This window comes from Euprymna scolopes, chromosome 43, assembly GCF_053919585.1.
Source record: "Euprymna scolopes isolate OS-2025 chromosome 43, ASM5391958v1, whole genome shotgun sequence".
NCBI classification, from domain to species: domain Eukaryota; kingdom Metazoa; phylum Mollusca; class Cephalopoda; order Sepiida; family Sepiolidae; genus Euprymna; species Euprymna scolopes.
Window position 1 is genome coordinate 28,152,250 of NC_136524.1, and position 24,984 is coordinate 28,177,233.

At 31.2% G+C, this 24,984-nt stretch overlaps 1 protein-coding gene across 1 annotated transcript in view; it reads right to left on the reverse strand.

Annotated features, from left to right (window-relative positions):
* Positions 1-24,984, reverse strand: part of LOC145268257 (neuroendocrine convertase 2-like) — a 328,833-nt gene that overhangs the window by 85,136 nt on the left and 218,713 nt on the right. Inside the window, exons 7-8 of the mRNA XM_080123602.1 lie at positions 22,143-22,231; positions 9,810-9,985 (exon numbers count right to left, since the gene is read on the reverse strand). Of these exons, the coding sequence (XP_079979728.1) occupies positions 9,810-9,985; positions 22,143-22,231 (265 nt within the window). The remainder of the gene's footprint in view (positions 1-9,809; positions 9,986-22,142; positions 22,232-24,984) is intronic.

Here is a 24,984-nt window from a genome sequence, read left to right on the forward strand (position 1 = left end):
GACAGCTGATGGACAACGCATAACTGAGATTAAAATACAAAGAGGGATCTTCCAATGGTATTCCCCATCACCAATATTGTTCATCATAGCTATGATGCCCTTGAACAATATACTAAGAAAATGCCAAGCCGAGTACAAGATGAAAGAATGAACCACCTAATGTATATGGATGACCTAAGACTGTTTGCAAAAAAACAAAAACAGAACTAGAGACACTAAGAAACACAACAAGAATCTTTAGCCAGGATATACAAATGGAATTCTGTATGAAAAAGTGTGCACTGCTTATCATGAGAAGGGAAAACTAGAAGCAACCGAGGGTATGGTACTGCTCAATCAAACAGAGATGAAGACACTTGGTAGACATGATAGCTACAAATACTTGGGAGTTTTGGAAGCAGACACAATCAAAGCAACAGAAATGAAAAAGAAAATTCGAAAGGAATGCCTCAGAAGAACAAGAACACTTTTCAAAACCAATTAAAAGAATAAACACATGGACAGTGTCACTAGTAAGATACTCTGGACCGTTTACAAGTTGGATCAAATAAGAACTGAGGAACCTCGACCAGAAAACCAGGAAACTCATGACTATGCACAATGCACTACATCCAAAGGATGATACTGATCGACTTTATGTGGAAAGTAAAGATGGAGGAAGAAGGCTGGTTTGAATAGATTACTGCGTAAATAACACACACAAAAAAAAGAACTAGAAAAATATATAATGCAGAAAACCGAAAGAATAATTACTGCAGCAAGAGACACTGAAGAAGCAAACAATAGAGAAAAAGAGACGAGGAAAGAAAAATGAAAACATAAATAGCTACATGGATGATTCATAAGCATGACAAATGATGAGACTAGCAATAACACTTGGAAATGGCTACAAAAAGGCAACCTCAACAGGGAAACTGAATCACTAATAAGCTGCATAAGATAACGCGATTAGGACCAACCACATTAAAGCAACAATCGACAAGGCAGACAAAAACAGTAAATGCAAACTCTGTGGATAAAGAAACGAAACAATAAACCACATAATAATTGAATGCAGCAAACTAGCCCAAAAAGAATATAAAAATAGATACGATGAAGTGGGGAAGGCAATACATTGGCAACTGTGCAAACAATTGCATTTTGAGCACACATATGTATGGTATAAGTACAAATCAGCAGCAGCAATGGAAAATGAAAGTCACAAGATCCTATGGGACATAGATATATAAACAGGTAAACCCAGCCAAGCAAGATAACCGGATGTCATAATAGTTAACAAGAAGAAAAAGTCCTGCGAGATTGTAGATTTTGCCGTTCAGCAGACGACAAAGTGAAGATAAAGGAGACAAAGAAGTGGAGCAAATACACTGAACTGGCCAGAGAGCTTAATAGGATCTGGAAAATGAAGAACGTCAAGATAACACCACTAATAGTAGGAGCACTAAGAACAATGCCGAAATACTTTGAAAAGAGAACGAGAGAGAGTGGAATCAGAGAGATGGCTGATAAGATACAACGGAGAACAATAATGAAAAATGCAGAAATATTAAGGAAAACTATTGAATGTGAAGACTACCACCACATATGGACTACAGACACAAACTGGAAACATGAAAAATGGAATCATGAAAACTTAAACGGCATAATTTTAAGGTACCCTCACGCGCCCCTACGTTCCAACCACCCATTTTTTTGTGTGTTTATGTCACCATAAACAACCACCACACCAAATAAGTGAGGAGAGTGAAGGAGGATGGAAAGACCGAGGATAGAAAGCACTAGCCAGACCTCGGCTGTATGAGTGCAAACCAAAATTCTAGTGAAGGGCAATGGTCGCCGCCAACGAGAAATCAATGATGAGCAAATTCTTTTTCCAAGGTTATCGAAAAAAGTGGAGAGTACTGGAAATCTGAGATTTGTTATCACTCAGACTCCAGAGAAAACCACGAGTTGTTCTCAAAGAGGAATCTTGGATGATGGCCTGTGTGACTACCCATAGTCAGTAAATAATAATAATTCTGATTTAGTTTATCAACGTCTCCCTGGAAACGGATGGGATTCATTTCCAGATGATTTCCTTCAATTCCGGCTCAGGAGCTTCAAAGATAAAGGGTTTTCCTAAGGATGTTAGTGGTACCTACAATAGCAGAAGTCTGAAGGCCGCCTAAAACATCGGGGATTTGTAGGTCTTCAATTGTCCTTTCAGACGACTTGATACTACTCCTAGCGTACCAACTACAACGGGGATTATTTGTGTTTTAACCTCGTGTATACGCCTTATCTCCAAGGTCAATGGAGCATAATTGCTCCAATCCTCGTAATAATAATAATAATAATAATAATAATAATAATAATAATAATAATAGAGTGGAATGACAACTTTGTCACCCTAAAGAAAAAAAACATTGCAGCTTTACTTTAAAACTTTTTGTTGAAAAAAATCAATTAAGGTAACTTGATTATGTAGTAGAGCTGATATCTATTCATTGTAGTTGCCGTCAGTACTTGGTAAAAGTTCAGTTATAAATTACACTCTTCTAGAGGTTGAAGGTTCGACACTTAAAACACAACTGAGAATTACTTATGGCTACTACCCGGTCATGAGTGATGAAACGAGATCATACTATCCCCGCGGATTAAATAAAGAGTTCCATTCGAAATCCAGTTTTCGATAGAATGATTCCCGAGTTCAACAAAAAGATTCCCGAGTTCGACAGAAAGATTAGCGAGTTCAGCAAAAAGATTCCGAGTTCGGCAATACACACCTGAAGAATGTCAGAGCTTACATCGACGTTGTGAAAGTAGCACTTAAGATGAGAACAGTAGTCTGAAGAATCCAAATAATATCAAGAATATTGTATCGCTGTGCGTGTTAATTCTCGTATCAAGTCTCATAATTATAGTGATACAACAATGGTGTCGCCGATAGAATACATGAATAGACGATCCAGACTATGTAGAAATATGGATGAGATGCTTTGAGGTGCTTGTCAGGGTAAAGAAACTAAAAGAAAAACGAATTGAAAGAGGAGCAAAATTAAATAACTGACATATTCCTCACAGCAGCTGGGTGTGAACCAATCAAGAAAGTTTACAGCGATGACATGTCCAAGAAATTTAGAAGAGCTGACCTTAAAAGATATTGGCGAGATAGCAAAAAGGAATACCAGGCCAAAGAAAAGGTTAGTCATTGCTGAAAGAACAAAGCTACTGGAAAAAAAACAGCACCAGATGAGTTTATTATAAAATTCGTGCACCGATTGAAAGACACAGCAAGATATTACGAAATTCAAAAATAAAAAAATAGCGTCGGTGAAATGAGCCAGAGAGATGAATTAATCATGCAACGCCATTAATGTGTCGCTGTAATCGCGAGACTTGATACGAAATTAACACGGCACAACAAATATTAATTATAATTTATAATAGTTAATTGTTTTTTATATTTATTAATTTATTAATAAATTTTTATTATCATTATATATTTATTAATTAATTATATAATGGTTGTTGGTTGGTTGGTTGTTTTTGTTTTACGGCATATCAACCCTTTTCGGGTTATTTAATGCCGAATCCAAAGATTCGGAAGAAAAATTTTTAATAGAATATATTTGTTGTTTTCAAGTCGGTTACTATTTAACCCATAGTTGGAACCCTAACAGGTACTACCACTCCGGGTCAGAGTGGACCTGGGAGCAATGGTAATTAAAGGGTGGCTCTACACTCCCCAAAGCCTGCAAGCTGGGGCCTCACCACTGGATATAGTTTAAGGTCATATCCAGGAACAATTATATAATGGCGTAAATATGATAAAACATAATGCAACTACTCTTTGGGGTTTTTTTTTCGGATTTATGTAATCATACCCAAATTCTTTTTTTTTTCTTTTTAATTTTAAAGTTAATGAGTTGTTATTCTTCTGATGAGCTGGGGCGGAAAATATTTTTAAAATGACATAATAATTATATGATTGTTGCTGTGCTACGAAACAGGTGTTGTTAAGAATTGAACTGTTTAACATGCTGAAAGAAATAAACGATAAGACGAACAGCATCTTGGAATTCGGAATATAAACTTTCTGTCATTTATTTGTATATGCTCTGTAGTGATATTTAACATACTTTGAGTTTTATAAATAAAAGATAAGTATAAATATAATAAATAAGATACTTTTTCCTATAAGTATATTAATTACTTATAACAGCCTACCTAAACATTAACCGCATAAGCAACACTAAGATTTGCCAAATGACCGACTTTGGTTTCGTTTTCGTTAAAAAAGAAACATATTAATGATTAAAAGTCCTTTGCTTTTCATATACGGAGATCACATAGTCAATGTTTATTGTCTTCCCACAAGGTCTGTTTTTCTATTCCTTGTTGGGGCAGAGACAGTAGTGTTCTCGTCGAGTGGTTTTTATTTTATTCAAGAAAATAAAGGGTACTTATGCACTTATTAGGCCGTGCTGAGATAGTGGCATTGTTTGGAGAGCCATTCTTGGCGTAGCGCCGGTCTGTGCTTTCACCTAACAATTTAATAAAAAGTTAGAATGAGTAATTTTTTTTAATTTATTGTTGAATCTGTGAAGGACCTTCTTATTGGGAGATGCTATATTCGAGAAAAGGAGATTAAAAAGTTATTTCCAGATATAAGAATGAATTGTGGGAGGGGCGGTTATAAATAACTTTTTAACTTAGGCAAAGAAATAAAGGGGTAAGGATTAAAAATATATCTAGGAGGCGTGTTGGGGAAACTAGATAAGTGATAATGAACATATGAAGAGGATGTACGTGGATAGTTTCCTACTGTAGTATTGGTGTTCACAGGAGGGTTGCAAGTTAGATGCAAATGTTAGGGGAGGTGACATGCATATAGGGATGGTCTGAGTGGTCAGGCGATGTTTTTATAGATCAAGGTTACGACAACAGGACCATTTCCAGCACCCTCAAAATGCATTTCTGGATTGCCACGTATGACAAGAACGTTTCCAGGCTGCAGTCTTGTGAAGTAATATGTAAAACAAAGGCTGAACTGTCGGAAAGGGCTTAACGGGTTGGATTCTTATAAAAGGTGGTATATACAGTGCAAAATAGCGGCTGCTAGCCTACGTATGTAAGAAGAGTGGGTCAACAATTTATAGCAACAGACAAGAATTGTAATAAGGAAGGCAGGTGAGGTTTATGTAAGACGGTTGATATAATACGCCACAGATATTAATCCCTATTTTGAGGAGATTTATCCGTAGAGTTTTGAGGTCTTCCATACTTAAATTTTCTTTCTCTCAATTATTCCCTCCTAATGTTGCTATCGCGAGCTGTCGCATCTTTATTATGTTACCTAGTATCTTCTTCCCTCTTCTGATGAGAAGCATTAAGCTTCGAAATGCATTGGTATAAAGAATTTACTTATCCTCACCTTATTGACTAATCAAATAAATATATATACATATATATTTTTTTTTATATTGTATTTTATTTCTCTATATTCTCTATCTCTCTCTCTCTCTATATATATATATATATATATATATATATATATGTGTGTGTGTGTGTGTGTGTGTATATATATATGTATGTGTATATATATATATATATGTATATATATACATATATATACATGCATATATACACACACACACATATATATATGGGGGTGGATATATATATATATATATATATATATATATATATACATTTTCAATTTGTCTTTACATAAGCAACACATTACTGCTTATGTAAAGACAAATTGAAAATGTAACTTGCTCTACTTCCGTATTGAGCACACTTGTATTAATCTCTTTATATTTCACTTACCTTTGAAAAATAGCAACCTCAAAAAAATATATATATATTATAGAGTGAATTAAACTTGGAGTCTAAAAGAGCTAACTTTATTTTAATGTATTAATTCTTTAAAAGAACATTGCTTATTATACTGCATATATATAATAATCTCAATAGATATATTAATACTGAGTATAGAGATTAACAATTGTAAATTATCAATACGTTTCAAAAGGATGAACAAACAAAATCAAAATTTTGTTTGTTTTTGTTTGTTTATCCTTTTGAAACTGACTCATAATTTACAATTGTTAATCTTTATACTAAATATATATATTAGTGTTGGGACGATTAATCGGAATCAGAAAAATCGGAACTTGTGAGGGTATCGGAATCGGCATCGTAATCGTAAAAATAATTACCGATTTTCCGATGTTAAGCTCGGTTCTTTTAATCATCATTTTTTTAAATTGAATTTTGTTGAAAGTAATACCTTCCTCTGCCTGTAATAATAATAATAAAAATATATATTTAATTTAGTGTTTGTGTTCCTTGATAGAGGGGCTGGTAGAGTTAGGATAAAATAAATACGTATTAGATACGCTTGAAGCACAAAACAACGCATTATTACAAAATAAACAGATATTTGTCTGAAATATAAATTTCAAACAAAATAAATATATGTCTATTTTGTAATAATGCGTTGTTTTGGCTTCAAAAGTATCTAATACGTATTTATTTCATTAAATATTTAATGATTATAAAACTACCAACAATAGTAAACTCTATAGATCATCCCCATAACTGTTTTCATTTTACGTTTGAGAAAATAGCTGAACATTTACCGTGTATTTTTACGGTAATCGGGGAAAATTACTAGTATATAGTTAAATATTTAGAGATTTATGCAGAATTGGAATCAGAATCGATAATTGTTTCAGAATCTGAAATTTAGTACGGAATCAGGAATTTAGTGCAGAATCGGTAATTGTATCGGAATCGGTAAAATATATTGGAATAGTCCCATCACTAATATATATATATATATATATACATATATATATACATATATATATATATATATATATATATATATATATATATATATATATATATATATATATGATGACACTTATGCAAATAATATTACTACGTAATGGAATAATTAAAAGAAAACGGAAAAATTGTTAATATATTTATAAATTTATTTCAAGAACTTTGAAGAAGACTGATTTTAAAGATCAAAATACAAATATAGATCTTTTACCTACCCATGCCAATAATACAATAATTTACAACACTCTAAATAAAGCAGGAATTCTAACTACTTAAACCATATCACAAACTAAAAAACAAACATTAAAAACTAGAAAGCATTTCCAAAAAATATATTAAATGCAGGTGTATGCACTATTATTTGCAGTAATTGTCTCAGATATACATTAGTGAACTCGATGTGAACTAATAAAAATACTTGGTGAACATAAAAAAAAGCTATGAAAAGTAACAATTTTCTTTTAAATGCACTATTCTCTTGCGCATTCCAACATAATCATTATTTTAACTTTAAATAATCTGGTTTCATTAAATTCATTTTTGATACATCTCGGCAACGACTCCTTGAATCAGCAATCATACATTCTAACTACATTAAACAACGTTTAATCAGCAAACTTAAACTGATCAAATTAACTTGAGTTTAGATCCAGCATATCTGCTTTACACAGCAGTTAAAATTCAATTTTCAAATATGGTACTTGTATTTTATTTCTTTAAATCCATAAGAAGTCTTGAAATAAAGACGAAACGATGTTTAACATTCATAAAATCATTTTGGTAGTTCCTTTTTATTTTTCCACCCACACTATATATATATATATATATATATATATATATATATATATATATATATATATATATATATATGGTGGATTCTCTCATCGAAGACGATGAATGAGGGTTCAGTATGCAATCTTCAGCAGCTCCCAAGATCTGTGACACCACATGCGTAATTGCAATATATATATATATATATATATATATATATATATATATATATATATATACTTCCCAGACCCTCCCCCACAAGGTCCTTAAACTCCAAAACTAAAACATTACCGACATACCAAGCACCCCCTCCCAACTTTTCCCCTTGTTCCCTTCCTCTTGTTTCCGCTCTTCTCGCGCCCCTCCCCTGACATCATTCACTCTTCCATCCCATCATAACGAACATTTCTGAAAAAGTCTGAGGAAGCTACAGACGGTCCCAAAAAAACAGCCGGGTAGCTGAAACAATAATGTAACTTAACAGAAAGATACGGTAATAAAAAATAAAACGCATATTTGCTCTACAACAGTATTGAGCACTTTCTTCAGTTTTTATTAATTACCATTTCTACTATATGTTATATATATAAAAAAAGAGGTGCCTTAAATAAGTTTGAGATTTTTTTATGTATAGGCATTGAAAATTGTTGTACACTCTCGAAAAATCAGTATGTTATTTCGATACATCTTATGAGGTGACTTACCAATGTTTATGATTTCAGGTTCAAATGAATAGCTACAGCATGAATTAGAATACGCCCTATTAAAGCCTGATTTTCACAGCTGATGAAGTTACAAAATGCAATCAGGACGTGAGGACACTTTAGAAGAATGATATGCAATACAATTCCAGTTTAAACTTGGGAAAATGCCACGGAAACGTATAGAATCCTTCAGATTGCTTTTGGACTATCTTGCATGAATCGAGCATCAGTGTTTGCGTGACATAAGAGATTCAAGGAAGGCAGGGAGTCTGTAAGAGATGATGAGAGGTGTGAGATGAGTAAGGAAGTCAGAACACCAGAGTCGATTGGTCAAATAAAGAATTCATGGATAAGGATCGTCGTTGGTCTATAGAGACAATGAGTGCACAGTTTGATGTCAGTGTGGGAACTATTCATACAATTATTCGCGAGGAATTGAAGATACGGAAGATTTATGCTAAGTTTACCTCCAGGGTGCTCAGAGAAGATCATAAAAAGACGTTATCCTTGCAGCAGGGAGATGGTCGAGCTGATCAATTCAGATCCTGAAGTTCTTGACGCTCTAGCGGCCTGCGATTAAAGCTGGATCTACTGCCATGGCCCAGTGACTAAGAGACAGAGTTACTAGTGGAAGCATGCTAGCTCTCCCAGACCCAAGGTCAGACAGAGCAAATCCACCCAGAAACCTATGATGATTCCCTTTTCTTTTTTCTTTTTTTTTTTTTTTTTTTTTTTTTTTTTTTTGACAGCAGAAGCATGATCTGGGTTCTCACTGGACACAGTCAACAAGGAATACTATGTTGAGGTTTTAAGGGAGTTCAGGAAGAGAATTCGTCGGAAGAAACCCAACATCTTTCAAACCGGTCAGTGGCATTATCACCAGAGCAATGCATCAGTCCACAACATCATCCTTGTCACAGACTATCTAGCCAAGATGGGCATTAAGACAGTTCCTCGCCCTCCCTATAAGGACCGTCATGTGTCTATAGGAACAATACGTGCACATTTTGATGTCAGTGTGGGACCTGTACACACAGTAATTTGCGAGGAACTGAAGATGTGGTAAATTTGCACGAATGCACCAATCTACAACTCCATCCTTGTCACAGACTATCTAACCAAGATGGGCATCAAAACAGTTCCCCACTCTCCCTATAGTCCAGACCTTGTTCCCTGTGACTTTTGGTTATTCCGTAAGCTCAAGAAAAACCTTAGAGGCTGTCGTTATGAAACAGTTGTGACGAAAGAGGCTGTGAGGAGGGTCACTGCCACGCTCACGCAAGAGGACTTCCATAGAGCCTCCCAGAAGTTGCTGGAACCGTACAACAAATGCATTGCAGCCAGAGGAGATTACTTCGAAGGGCACTAGAGTTTCATATGTGTACTATCAATAAAAGTGCCCAAACAAAAAAGTCTGGAAACTTGTTTAAAGTACCTTGTATGTACACTTTTAAAAGAATGCTTTCGTTGTCTGATTACATAATATATTCTTACCTTGTTAACTCCTTCAACAATAGCTCTCATGGTTAAGTTTCGTGGCCCGTCAACGGTCATTCCATCATCTGTTGGCCCCCAACTGGCACTGTAGATGTCAATATCATTTGGTTTGTATCCCATGGCATTAGCTTCTATCATGTCTGTCATATAGGGTTGGTCGAGCATGCGTAGACCTGGTAATAAGAAAAAAGACATTATAGATTGGAATCAATCTACTTTGGTTAGATAAATCATCAAACTACTTTGGTCAGATAAAAATCATTATTTTAATATACAAACAACTGCTAGAAATTCCATTAACTAAGCCCGCTATAAAATTTCAATTTCAACCACAAATCACTTTAGCTGGTGAAACCATTTAATTGATCATAATGTACATGAGAGTTGATTTTGTTACTGACTTATAGTTTTTACCGAGGCAATTAGTGCAGAGACTGTCCTAATACATTTCCTGTCTGTTCGGCATTGACCGTGTTTGCTACCATCCACCGGAATATTTACATATATTTGGGTTTTTCTTTTGCCTTAATTTTTTTTTATCGATGTATATTTTAAGATTTTATTGGTTTGTGGTTTTATTATTATAATTTTATTATTACGACTATTATAGTTTTTATTTTACTTTTATTGTTACTAATAATATTATTATTATTTGTATTATTTCTTCTTTCTTCTTTTTCTTCTTCATTTCTGTTATCTATATATATAAAAATGTAAATGTTGGTTCGTTCGGAATTAATTGTCTAAAAAACACTGGACGGATGGCTTCCACGTTTTGGTATAATATGTTTACTATATCCATGTGTGTTTTTATATATTTCTTTTTAATTATAACATTATACTTAATTTTTCTATGATAAATAGGTGGATTTCTTTTTACCGAGAAGCGATTTTTTTTTATTTAGGGACAATTATTTATTACCGCTTCCTGTCACGTGACCAGTGTTACAATTTAGCGGTTTTCCTGCTATATCTGGAGATTTCGGTTACAATCTAACGGGAAATTCTAGAAAATCTGGAGGTATTTGGCACCCACACACCCGCATTAGATTATTAAAAAATAAAGAAAAGCGCTTGAAATATTCAATGTAAGTAAAAAAAAGTAGCATTTATTGCCTTTGGTAACAATTATTTATTGATTATTTGTTTTGTTTTTCACCTTTTTTTTCGACTAACCATTCTTAAATCTCACTATAAAATCGATTTTTCCAAGTACATTTTAGGTGGGGGGGGGGATTCCAACCTCCGAAGTTTGGGTTTGTATTACTGTACACATAGATTCGAAAAAGTTGTCAAAAAACAAATATATAACAAATAAATGTTATCAAAGGCAAGATAAGTTACTTTTCTGCCAAACTGGATATTTGAATTAACCACACGTGGTCTCAAAATGAATGACGACGCTCAAAGTGTATACACATTTTGACTCCTCCCTTTACTTAAAAATTCACCAAAAATCAGGAAATTAACGAATTTTAATGAAAATTGCAGTATTTTTCAAATAATGATCGCAGAATATAATGAACAAATTATTTTTACTTAACTCTTAGTGAAAATGTTTTATTTTGTTTAAACAAAAAATACCTTTACTAAAGTTATGGTTTTCAGTAGTAAATAAAAAACGCAAGAATTTATTTTTGCTTTTTTTAAAGCATCGTAATTTGTAACAATAAAAAATAATTTTTACAGTAACATTACGAAAAAAGCCCCATAAAGTCCGTATTAATGTATTCGATATAACTCGAAGAAAAATGAATTATCGGATACTATTCAGGAAATTAAAGATTCAATTAGATTCCTATTTTAGTCACCTAAATTATTTAGGGTGAAATGAGTTTAGGAATTTATAGCCAAACCTAAATATCTTTTTTTGGTAAATATCCAGATACGCTACTACAGAACACTGACCACTCTAATTTGTTTGGGGGGGGGAACAAATATATAACAAATAAATGTTATCAAAGGCAAGATAAGTGACTTTTCTGCCAAACTGGATATATTTTTCGTGTTTTTATTCAATGTAACATATTTATTCAGCTCGAAAAACATACAGTGTTTACCGATGTATTCGAAAATTCAGGATGGCGTCTCATACCCTTTTTAACACCGTAAGTTTGGAAAAAGGTGTTATAAATAAAAAACCATACAAAATACTATTAAAAGCCCGCCGAATATATGTCAACCTATGTCACAGTAACATGTAGTGAGCGAGTTTTTAACAGTATTTTATCCGGTTTTTTATTTATAACACCTTTTCCCAAACTTACCGTGTTAAAGAGAGAATCAGACTCCATCTTGAATGTTCCAATACATCGGTAAACACCGTATGGTTTTCGAGCTGAATAAACATGTTAGATTGAATAAAAACACGAAAAATATATCCAGTTAGGTAGAAAAGTAACTTATCTTGCCTTTGATAACATTTATTTGTTATATATTTGTTTTTTGACAACTTCTTTGAATCTATGTGTACAGTAATACAAACCCCACCGACCACTCTAATTTGTTTGGGGGGGAATGTGATGTTGGGGCGCGCGCGCCCCAACATCACATCCGCCCCCCCCCTCATGTACAAAGTAAAATCTTCGGAAAATGTTAAATGGTGTTCTAATTGGTAAATGTCGGCGCGTTACTTACGGAAAATTTGAAAATTCGATGTTCAAGGTTAAAAAAAACCCAGATAAATTAACCCCCCCTACTCCAACTTGGTGTGCTTTCCTTTTCTTATTTTATTTCTTTTTCTGCTAATTTTAAATTTTCCAAAAAGCGCTATAATGTATTTTTGAAAATTAGAAAATTCTATGTCCTGGAAAAAAAAATCCCCTCCCCCAACGTAGTTTGCTTGGTGAAGCCGTCGTTTATGCTACAGCGTGCATGCGCGTAGCATAAACGGAAGCTGCAAAATGGTGGAAAGAAGTTCGTGGGTTCAGGGGTAAATACCATGCAAACGGTAAATTTGCCCCAAGTTTGACTATCAGATTCGTTGTCAGCGACCTCAATTACCTATACAAAAACAAATTAGAGTGGTCGGTGTTCTGTAGTAGCGTATCTATTTATATTACCTTTTATAATATTTACCTTTTTTTCTTGCTTAAAAAAAAATAGCATTAATACAGTAAGTTAGGTAAACTGACTTTTTCGTTTAAAAAATGGAATTATTTCCCTTTCGTTATTAACTTTTTTTTTTTAATTTTTTTTTTTTTTTAATAAATATTTTGTGTTTTATATACATAAAGTACAATTGTTGAATGTTACTGTTTTGATTATATTCGTTTGGGAGGGCACAATTAAAAAATTAAGAAAGATTAAAATGAAGCGAAATTTAAGTTTCCATTCCATTTTTACAACAACCGTAAAACAGTGCATGCTCAGCAAGTTTTATCGTAATTTATAAGCATATTGAAACACTAAATCAACATTTTATTTATTTTTTTGCATAATTAATGATGGAAGTATTTTTCTGTTTATTTTCTTAACATCTGTTAAAAAAAAAATAATTTGTACATTCTCTTGAAAAAAAGAATCACACTTTTCTCTACTTTCACATGTGTTCCATTTTAACAAACTGAGCCACAGCAACGCGTGGCCGGGTACAGCTAGTATTCATTTTATTTTCGGCTCTTTTTTTTTTTTCGTGGCGCGACCTCGTGGTTAATTTTGTGCTAGAAATTTCTGTGAAGCTTTCATTACCGACTTCACTTTTTATATAAGCAATATCGCCCGAAGAGGTCTCTAGTTACTTGCAACTGTCTAACCGAAACATGCTCATGACTGTGTTGCGACATATAAATCCTTATGAAAAATAAATAAAAAGTATATCTTGCCCTATTTCGGTATTGAGCACTCTTGTAGTAACCCCGTTGCTTCACCGCAGGTAAATATTAGCCTGTATTATATATATATATATATATATATATATATATATATATATATATATATATATATATATATATATATATATATATATATATATGTGTGAGAGAGAGAGAGAGGGAGAGAGAGAGAGAGAGAGAGAGAGACGCACGCACTCTAATATGATCAGAAAATGGTCAGGAATGGTCAAGTAGAATAGAAATATTGATGAAGAAAGCACAACATCCACTGAAAGTTTCGTGGGGAAATGTGATCTTAAGGATGGTTATTTAAATTCAGATCATATAGATGACCTAACGAGAGGTAAATGATAGACAGTTGAGGCGATAATATGATTTGAATTGATCGTTCAAAAAGATACAAGATATAGATACTAAAGTCTGGCGTAGGTTTGATAAAAACTGTTGCTGCGCAACGAACTGTTTTTGTTATGGTTTTACATATTGTTAGCTGTAAACGAATTTATCTGGAGCAATGTTTACGCAAACGAAAATACATATTTAAAAAAAAATGTTCTACAAGAAAGATAGAAGCAAGAAAGCTAAAATTTCAACAAAATTAGGAAGACAGAAAGTACACGCAAAAATGGAAACCTGAATAAACAAAACCTACACAATATTAACGAATATGAAGAATAAAAAGTACGAAACTAAACGTAGAAAAGAAGAGATAAAATTTACAAATTGGTGAAATGAATCCGAGATTTTAAAGAAAGACAAGAAATAACATAATCTACGTGAGTATTTATTCATTTACATGGTAGGCAGATGTGAAACAAAATTGGAAGGTGGGGAGAGCCACGCCAGCGCCCCTAAAATAGGAGCAATCTAGTCTTGTAAAATTTACCTGGGCAGCCCCTTTCCTTGGTAAGGGAGTCTCAGACAGTAAGCAATTAACTTACTCCATCCAAAACACGGAAGTCCACGATCTGAGAAGGACTACCCAGAGCTATACCTGAACCCGACAAATGCTGTAATATCCTACTAAAAAATGACAGATTGCTGATGACGTATCAGCGACTGATGTGAATATAGCCTACACAGGCTGTGCCAGATGTAAGAAAGTACGCAGTCTAGCTGTAAAACAAACAAAAAAGCACGGATCCAAATGACGCAAAATAAAACAGAACGTTATAAATCTCAGCGAAAATATAACAAAAAGAGGAGAAAATGTTTCTACCAAAAAAAAACACACACACAAAAAAAAATTAAGAATAAATTAAATTACTCTACGGTTAAAAAAAAAAAATTATTCCAGAATTGTGTTTCGTTTTTTTTTTTTTTTTTTTTTTTTTGTATCATGTAGAAATATCTCGCCAGGGGATTTTATTCCTCAAATAATATAGCCAGTTCAGAATTTTTATGACCCACTAGCAAGTGTTATAGCGTGATTTCCATAAAACGAGCAAACAAATGAGGAGATTCGCATGCAAATGCGCTCGCGTATACGCGTGGAAGAGATTGCAACACTGGTTATACGACAATAAATTGAGATGTACGACTGAACAGGAACGTACTCGTGAAATCATCTTGAGCAAAATGTTAGCTCGTGTCCGCCATCTTGTTTTTATTACAGCTCTCCGATATTCTCTTTCTCAACAGGACTTTAGTTATATGCCCTATATTCTTAATTCCTTCATTTCTTGCGTCGCGTTCGTTAATTTAAAATTAAGAAAGGATAGCCTTAAGATAAGCGCATTCAATCTCCGCAATAAGTGATCCAAATTTTATTTCAAATTAGCATAGTTGTTTGCTTTATTTTAGAATCATGAAGTTGTGCATATATATATATATATATATATATATATATATATATATACATGTGTGTATAAACCAGCTGACGAGTAGATCTGATTAGTTTATAATGCTTATTAGCTAATGTACAAGACTACAGTAAATGACATTTATAATGAAGAAAAAAATTGTATATATATATATATTTTTTAATATATATACATACATATGTATATATATATACATATGTATACACACACACACATATATATATATATATATATATATATATATATATATATATATACTAGCAGTTCAGCCCGGCTTTGCACGGGCCCTATTCAATGTTCATAACTTGCCCTACGTGTGAATACACTTTATGTTTAGACCAAAATTTGGCTGAGTAATTTCGTAGAGACCGCAGAGGTCAATTTTTTTTTTTTAACTTTGACCTCAATTTTGACCCCTTATTTGGGTCTCAAATCAAAATGCAAAGCTTTGCCCATGTTCAAGTTATCTACATCTAAAATTTCAAGTCTTTTAAGTTGTCGGAGGTCAATTCTTTCAACTCTTTTCGCTCAAAAGCTGATTAAAATGTTTGCCACCTTATGTATAAATTTCAAATGTTTAGACCCAAAACTGATAGCATTGGAAAGAAAAGTATTTTTCCGAAGAATAGCAATCTATAACAAATACATACGTAGAAGAGCATAATAGAAATTATTTTCATAAAGCACTTTACTTACAGGTGTACTAAATCTTTAACTTGGTATTCTTTATTATCATTATTATTTTTATTATTATTATTATTATTATTATTATTATTATTATTATTATTATTATTACTGTTATTGTTGTTGTTGTTATCATTGTTATTGTTGTTTCTGTTATTATTGTTGTTGTTTTATTATTGCTATTTTTATTATTATTGTAATTATTATTATTATTATTATTATTATTATCATTATTATCATCATCATCATCATCATCATCTATTGTCACTATACATACACACACATATACATATATATATTTATTTATATATATGTATTTATTTATTCATCTTATTAAAATTGTCTTTCTTACTATCATTATTATTGATACTATCATTATTACTTCTATTACTATTATATTATTATTATTATTAGTAGTAGTAGTAGTAGTAGTAGTAGTATTTTATAACTATTATTTTCATCATCACTATTTTTATTATTGTTATTTATTATTGTTATTTATTATTATTATTAATAATATTATTACTAAATTTGTTAGTTTCATTACTATTATTGCTATGATTATTATTGTTTTCTGTATTTATAATTACTATTATTATTACAGATTATTATTATCATCGTTATTATTAGTAATAACATTATTATTATCATTATCCTTATTATTACTATTCGCATTAAATTACTTTTATTACTATTATTATTATTACTATTTATTATTATTCTCATTTTTATTTTCATTATTATCATTTTATTATTATTGTTGTTGTTATTAGTATTATTATTATCATTATTATTATCATTATTAATATTATTATTATTATTAATATTATTATTATTATTATTATTATTTTTATTATTATTATTATTATTATTATTATTATTATTATTTTTATTATTATTATTATTATTATTATTATTATCATTGTCGTCATCATCATCATTACTACTCATAAGTACCAATAAGCTAAGATTTTGCTTAATATACCCTAATCTTTACCCTCACCCTTTTAATGTTGACATTGAACTCATAGCACTTTGAACAAAGAATTGTTTCGGTCAGGTTAGGGGTAGGGTTAGAATTGTTTCGGTCAGTCTAGACAATTTCCTGTTGCAGTGATAGTAACATTAACGTACTGATATGCTGAAAAAAAATCTTAAATCTTCTTTTCTACTTAAGCCAACGAGAGGAGGTGACATATTTGTTTTCCTGCCCATCTAATTTCTCGAATCCACTCAACTGGGGATCAATCTATCTCTTGGACTACTGCACTACCCGCAAAAACAATTTCCAAAATATATATATAAATATATATATATATATATATATATATATATATATATATATATATATATATACATATATATATATCCGTTTTTCTTGTCCTACATGAGCACGTTTAGGCCAGCTACTTACAAATAACTAGAAACCTCTTCAAGTGATAATGCAGGAATAGGAATAAAATACAGAACCAATGAAGACAAAAAAAAAGAAAAAGAAAACTTTAAAAATTGTTCAAAACCAGTTAGATTAATTTATCCCTGACGATGAATCTTGAAGGACTGGAAAGTACTCGGACTTATGATTACATCAGCCAGTTCCCGCCAGAAGTGAAGACTGTTATTCAGAAGCTGGAAATAGACTTAATTAATAGACAAAAAACGTCTATTCTATTTAATGAATAAGCCAGAGAGAAAAAGTGCTGCCTCAATATAAATATATATATATATATATATATATATATATATATATATATATATATATATATATATATATATATATATATATATACACACATATATATTAGCATCATTATTAATCTTTTCTTTCTTACTATTATCAAAAATGTAATTACTTTAAGTTGTGGTAATGTTATAAATTTGTTGTTATTGATATTCGTATTTATATTGCTAACATCACTATTATGCAATATTATTCAATTCTAATAATTCTAGCTTGGGCATTGAAATTTAGTCACTTACTATGAATTCTCGGGCAACGCCAGGACACGGGGATACTAGTTATTGATATTAATCCTGCTGTTATTATTATTGTTGTTATCATTTTGTTATTGTCGTTAGTATTATTGTCATTATTATTATTATTATTATTATTATTATTATTATTATTATTATTATTATTATTATTATTATTATTATTATTATTGTTGTTGTTGTTCTTCTTCTTCTTCTTCTTCTTGTTCTTGTTCTTGTTGTTCTTGTTTTTGTTCTTGCTGATTCTTTCTCAAACGTTTAATTTTCGTCTGCCTGTGTTTAGGAGAGACATCTTCAACAGTTTGCCTTTAGCAATGTTCGGAAATGTCACACCTTTAATGGCATCGTCTTTATATTAACCATTCGCCACGCTTAATTCCTCGCGAAGATCATTTAAATCTTCACGGGCGCACATCTATGAAGGTCATATGTGTCCGCTCGTGAGGATTGCATTGCAGTTATTTGAGCGTAATCTCCAGATAATAACCGTCTTTGAGTGCTTGGAACAAATTACAGTTTACTGAAGAGGACACACCCCTGCAAAGGATGATGTTCTCACATTTTCAATAATTGCTTGTCATAGAATTAGCATTAAAGAAAAAATAAAAGAGGTTGGAAAATTGTGTAACGACAGAATTTCGTGTTGAGTAGATTCGTGTATAAATGTCGATACTCATAGTTTATTATACAGACTAGAGTACACCCGAAGTCAAAACTGGCAATAATAAAAAAAAGTATGATCCGCTAGTTTTTGCACTAATCTTTCTATATAAAGAACAATTGTCTGCGTGTTTGTATGCCGAGCTAAAACTTAAAAAATACACACGAAACCACTACAAAGTTGGTTTACTTATCAGCGTGACCCAGAACAAATAATATCTAACATTTAGAAATTAGAAAAAAATAGATTCATTGTCTGGGGTCAAATGATCATTTTTTCATTGAATGTTATTGCAGCATTAAGATTTTTTTTAATTCAATTTATAACATTATATAATCAATTCTTAATGCTGTAATATTTTAAGTTATAAATTTATTATATTTTTAACTAGAATAGCTTGTCCTTTACTTTCCCATGTTTAAGCTTAATCATAGTACTTTTCATGCTCGCATTTTTTATATAATATATATATATATAGTTTCCAATGGAGGTATATACACTATTCCTTGCCATAATTGCCATCATAAATACGTTGGTGAAACTCAGCGTAAATTGGAAAAAAGACTCAGTGAACATAAAGCAGATATAAAAAATAGCAATTCTCTAAGTGCATTATTCTCTCATTCATTGCAGCATAACCACACCTTTTGACTTTAAACAAGCAAGAGTAGTTAAATTTATTTCAAATAAACCGCGCCGGAGACTTCTTGAATCTACGCTTATCGCAATGTCAAGCACAATTAAACAACGTGCAGGTTTCTATAACATAGCGCCATTAATAAGTAAACTTTTATTAAAAGAACATTATTTAATTGTAGACACAGGTTAACCTTCTCACACCATTCAAACACCCCCTGTAATAATTAACACATAATCTCAATCAATAAATTACATAAAAAACACTCATTTCATTTCTGTTACAAACTTATATTTGAATTTCAACAGATATATCTTTTTTCCAGTAAGAATATTAACTGCGTTCATATTTTTAAAATTGCATTAACGACTATATGACGTCACTAAAATTTCCCTCTCTTTAACAGTGCTAGCCCTCCCCCCCCCCATCCTTTTTGAATTTCCAACGTCTTTTTCCGTTTATCTGAAATAGAACTGCATCACACTGTGCACGTGAAACATTTTCAAATATTTTGTACTGGTATTTTTCGTTTCTTAATCTCATTCATCCAGAGGAAGTCTCGAAATAAAGACGAAACGTTGATGAATACATAATACGGTTTGTTCCTTTTTATTTCTCTCTATCTCTCTCTCTCTCTCTCTCTCTCTCTCTCTCTCTCTATATATATATATATATATATATATATATATATATATATATATATATATATATATATGATTGTATGCCGCCTGGCATTGCCCGGTCGTAAAATACGCTTAAATATAATATTTGGATTAATGCAGATTTTGTATTTATTATAATATTATATTGGACCTAATATATAGTAATGATTTAAAAAGTTTTTCAAACGATGACTAGTGCACCACCACTGAGAATAGAAACGAAAACGTTTATCTTACAATTTATTTTTTCCTTTGATTTTAATGTCTGAGCTATAAAAACATGTTTGAGGCAAGGCTAAAAATTAAAACATGAAGTAACAGCTATTATGTTACGCATGTATATTCGTAATGCCGTCGTTCAACCTTCACCTGGTAAATTCCATTTTTTTTTTTTAATTTTCACACTTTTGCACCGATTTTCCTCGGTTAAAACCTAAATATAAAGTCTTGCATGGGTTTGAATACCCTATATGATAAGTTTTATGTCTGTAAACCAAAAACTGACAGAGGGGTTTGGTAGGCAATTTGTTTTAACAAATATATATATATATATATATATATATATATATATATATATATATATATATATATATATATATATATATACGCATACATAAATATATATAGAAAGAGTTTTGTGTTTACTATAAGTTTTTTACGCAAATATTACGTAAGTATAAATCATGTAGAATATCTGCATGAATATAATTACACGTAATAGTTAACTAAATATGATCATCCCATAAGAAAACCGAAAAAAACAAAAACAAATAGAAAATTAATTAAAACGAATGTTTAAAAGAATATGCAAATTAACCAGATGAATGTAATTCCACGATCCATATATAACAAAGTTGTATTTTCTTTTTAAATAATAAGTCGGTTGATCTTTAACTAAAGATGATAATTCTGTAAGAAAAACGAAGCAACTAATAGGGAATTAATTAAAATGAATGTTTTAAAATAATATGCAAATTAGATCTTTTGCTAGTGAATGCAATTCCAAGACCTATAAATAAGAAAGTTGTATTTTCTTTTAAAATAAATAGGAAAAAAAAAACGTTTTTAATGTGAATGTCAATACATAAAACCCCAAATTTATAGGAGTATATGTATACATATATATATATATATATATATATATATATATATATATATATATATATATATATATATATATATATATATATATATGAATGAGGATTTGGGGGTGTGCACGTTACTATTGCAATTATTTGCTCTAAAGACAGTTTAGTACAAGGTAATAGGATTGGTACATCTGTTTCCAAACAACGTTTATTTACAATTAGACTGGAAAACTTTGAAAACATCGGACCATTTTCAAAAAAGAGTTAAAAACAAACATAATATAAATTTATATAAACGGAAGTGTAATCGCGTCTGAAACACCGGAAATCGTTGGATCATCGAAATTAAGCAACGTTGAGCCGAGTTAGTACTAAAACGAGTGATATTTGGAAATACCAGTTGCTGTGTGTACTCTCTGCTTATCTCGGCATTGTTTTCAGTCGTCCAGGGTTTTTTCTTTGTCACTGGAATCAAAGAGTGTCGATTTAGGAAAAGTGTGGTTAGTGGTTGCACAGCCTTCGCTCCACAATTACATGCGCAGCCACCCTCACAGTGGGTGTCCAATGTTTTCCAACAGATAAAGACAGTTGTAAGACTGGATAAATTTGCTAGGGGATTAATGCCACAAATGAATATGACACAAAGTGATCAAAACAGAGAGAGGGGGGAGAAGAGAGAAAGAAAGAGAAAGAGAGTGTGTGTGTTTTGCAATCAATGGGACAGTTTACTGCGCGTCATACAACTGAGATACCATAGTATGCCAATGTATAGCATAGCCACCACATCTCACGTGTCATTAATTCGTGCTGGTGACAGAAGAAATAAATCCAGTGATCACATGTTACGTGTCACCGTGAATTGTAGGTGCGCATCGTCAGCGTAAGGTTTCAGTTCCGCCGCCATTATGAGATTTATGGTTTTTCATTTTGGCAAACTAGTATCATCTTACCTGCCACTTTCGAGCCATAGGCCACACCCACACCGCATTTCGCATTGTCCCTCTTAGCGGCCACTTCTCCAGCACAGCGTGTTCCATGGCTGAAAGATAAACATATATGGTGTGTTACAACCGGATAATTATATAACAAGCAAAGACAGTATTTGAAAATAAATAGTGCGTTTGTAACGTGGAAAATAAGTTCAAAGGAATCAGTCGTTAAAGTTCCAAAATCCTGGTGCGGTTATGACGTGAAAAAAAATGTTTTTTTTTTTAAATTTCTTCTTTTTTTATATTTTTTATTTTTTATCGTTGTCTGTGAAATTTTTATTTTTATATGGATGTTCGTAAAATTCAAAAATTGTATGACGTTAAAAGGATGGTGTTGTTCTTTATCTCGAATATTTTTTTTTGTTTCATTTATGTGCAAAGTTACGTTAGAAATATGGTGTAAAATAGTCAACCCGGATATGAATCAAATTCTGTTCGATTAGTATTTATTTGCTGATTAAACGGAATGAATTGAAGAAGCCGTTGCGCTGTTTAATTGTGTCAGAGTATATAATCTATATGTAATCAATCTCGGCGAAAACTGCTTGAATCAGCACTCAACATTAATACTAACAAATATTTCCACGTCATAAAGATATTACACAAATTCAAATATTGTACTCGCTTCTTATTTTTTATCAAATTAATCATCCTGGAAAAATCTTAAAATAAAAACAAAACGTTGATGAATATAGAAATAATTTTGTTTTTACATTTTTTCATTTTCCCCGGCGTTTAAATATTTTCATTTGCATTATATATATATATATATATATATATATATATATATATATATATATATATATATATATATATATATATACTCGCTGTACCTCATTAATTTCAGATTTTGTTACAATTTAAAAACATTATCTTTCATCTAGCAATTAATGATATAGATATAAAATTTTCAATGATTTTTTTTAAAAGTGCAACAGAATGTACATTACATAAAATAAATTCAAGGTAATTTTTTGATTCAATTTAAATTAAATTTTTATACCTTACTTTGTAAAATTTATAAAAGTGCACTTTGAAGATAAATAAATTTTAAATTGAATCTTGTACATTTGTTTTTAAAGCCTATAGTAAAAACATTTTGTTTAACAATTTTCATGCCTTGGATGAAATGCTTTTTTAACTTGTATCTTATCTTTGTAAGATTATATTTTAAAACTCTCCTTCTTTCTATTTCAGTTTGTATTTCTCCTCATGCCACAACTCATCTTTGGAACCCCTCTTTGTATTATTACAGGTCTGAATATTCTCTCTGTTTCAGTTTGTATTTCTCCTCACACCACAACTCATTTTTTGCAACTCCCTCTTTGTAATACAGGTCTGAATAATGAAAAAATCTGATTTTTTTAAAACAAAAACTATAAAATAACTTTTTTAGATTAATTTTTTTAAACTTCTTTCGAAATAGAAAATCTTTACAATTTAATAAGGAAAATATTTCATATGGGTTTCATTAATAAATATCCAGTACATAATGAGAAAAATAGAGATGAAAATTTCAAAAAGACTGTATAACTGGTTACGGTCAATAGTAGTCCTCGCCAGCGAAAGTCTTTGTTATTGTTATTCTATTATTATTATTATTATTATTATTATTATTATTATTATTATTATTATTATTATTTAAAACATTTTGTGTCCTGCTCTTGCGCGCGAGGACTAATATATATATATATATATATATATATATATATATATATATATATATATATATGTATATATATTGTTTCATATTGCAACAATATTGTAATTGTCACCTTCTGAAAAGTAATAAATTACCAACTGAGAAAACTTGACGTTTTGGACTTGGAGACTTATTATATTACACTATATATATACTCTGGAACCCAATAAAAAGGAATTAATTGGGATTGGATGTTTTGTCTGATTTTATAAAATTTGTATAACAAATAAAAGATCATTTTCATTATAAAAAAAAATTTCTTTATTAGAAAATTTTTTTACCCAAGTAAACGATTAACCTAGTTTTTTATACTCCTTCTAATATGTATTCATGTATTAAACATTTTTATTTGATAATATCTACAGTATATTTCTCTTGCTTGTCTGTCCGTCCGCTCCACTTTTTCTTGCGAACTACTTGGTTCATCTGTCTGTACTTTTGTAAGCAAATCTGTTATGATAATGTCTAGTGAAATAAGCATAATCCGTTCGATGCGTAGTTTCGAATTAATACGGATTATTCATCACAATACCATATTTACTCTAGTAGTTTTTCTTAGATATTACTTAGCCGATTTGGCTTGAATTTTGTATGGACCTTTGTTATAATAAGGTGCAGTTGACTAAGTATTCTGGTATTCGATATATGCACAATTAGAGGTTATTAGAGAATTATTAGGATTAGTATTTAATGCAAAAGTGAGCGCAAATTTAACCATATTTAACCATCAATTTGGCATAAGGCACTCGTTCTAAGTCAGCAAGTTATAACTTCCGCCAGTTTTTTGACGGTCTATAAGTTCTAGTATTCTCCTCATTCCAATCGCAATTTATTGATAGGTACAGGCTTAGCAAATCGATCAAAAAGTGCTTTCACACTTTTAATAATATACTAAGGTGCCCTTCTTGACTCACATAGGTAGTATTAAATTTGTTTTCCCCTCTTTAAATTAAAAACCCTTAATCACCGGGTCTTTTGTACAAAGCCATACTTAGCCACATGCCACCAAGAAATCATTTCCATTTTTACATGCATTAATTTCATACATATTAATTACGTTGACCTAAAACTAGAAAATAACGAACGCTCCCGTTTAATTCT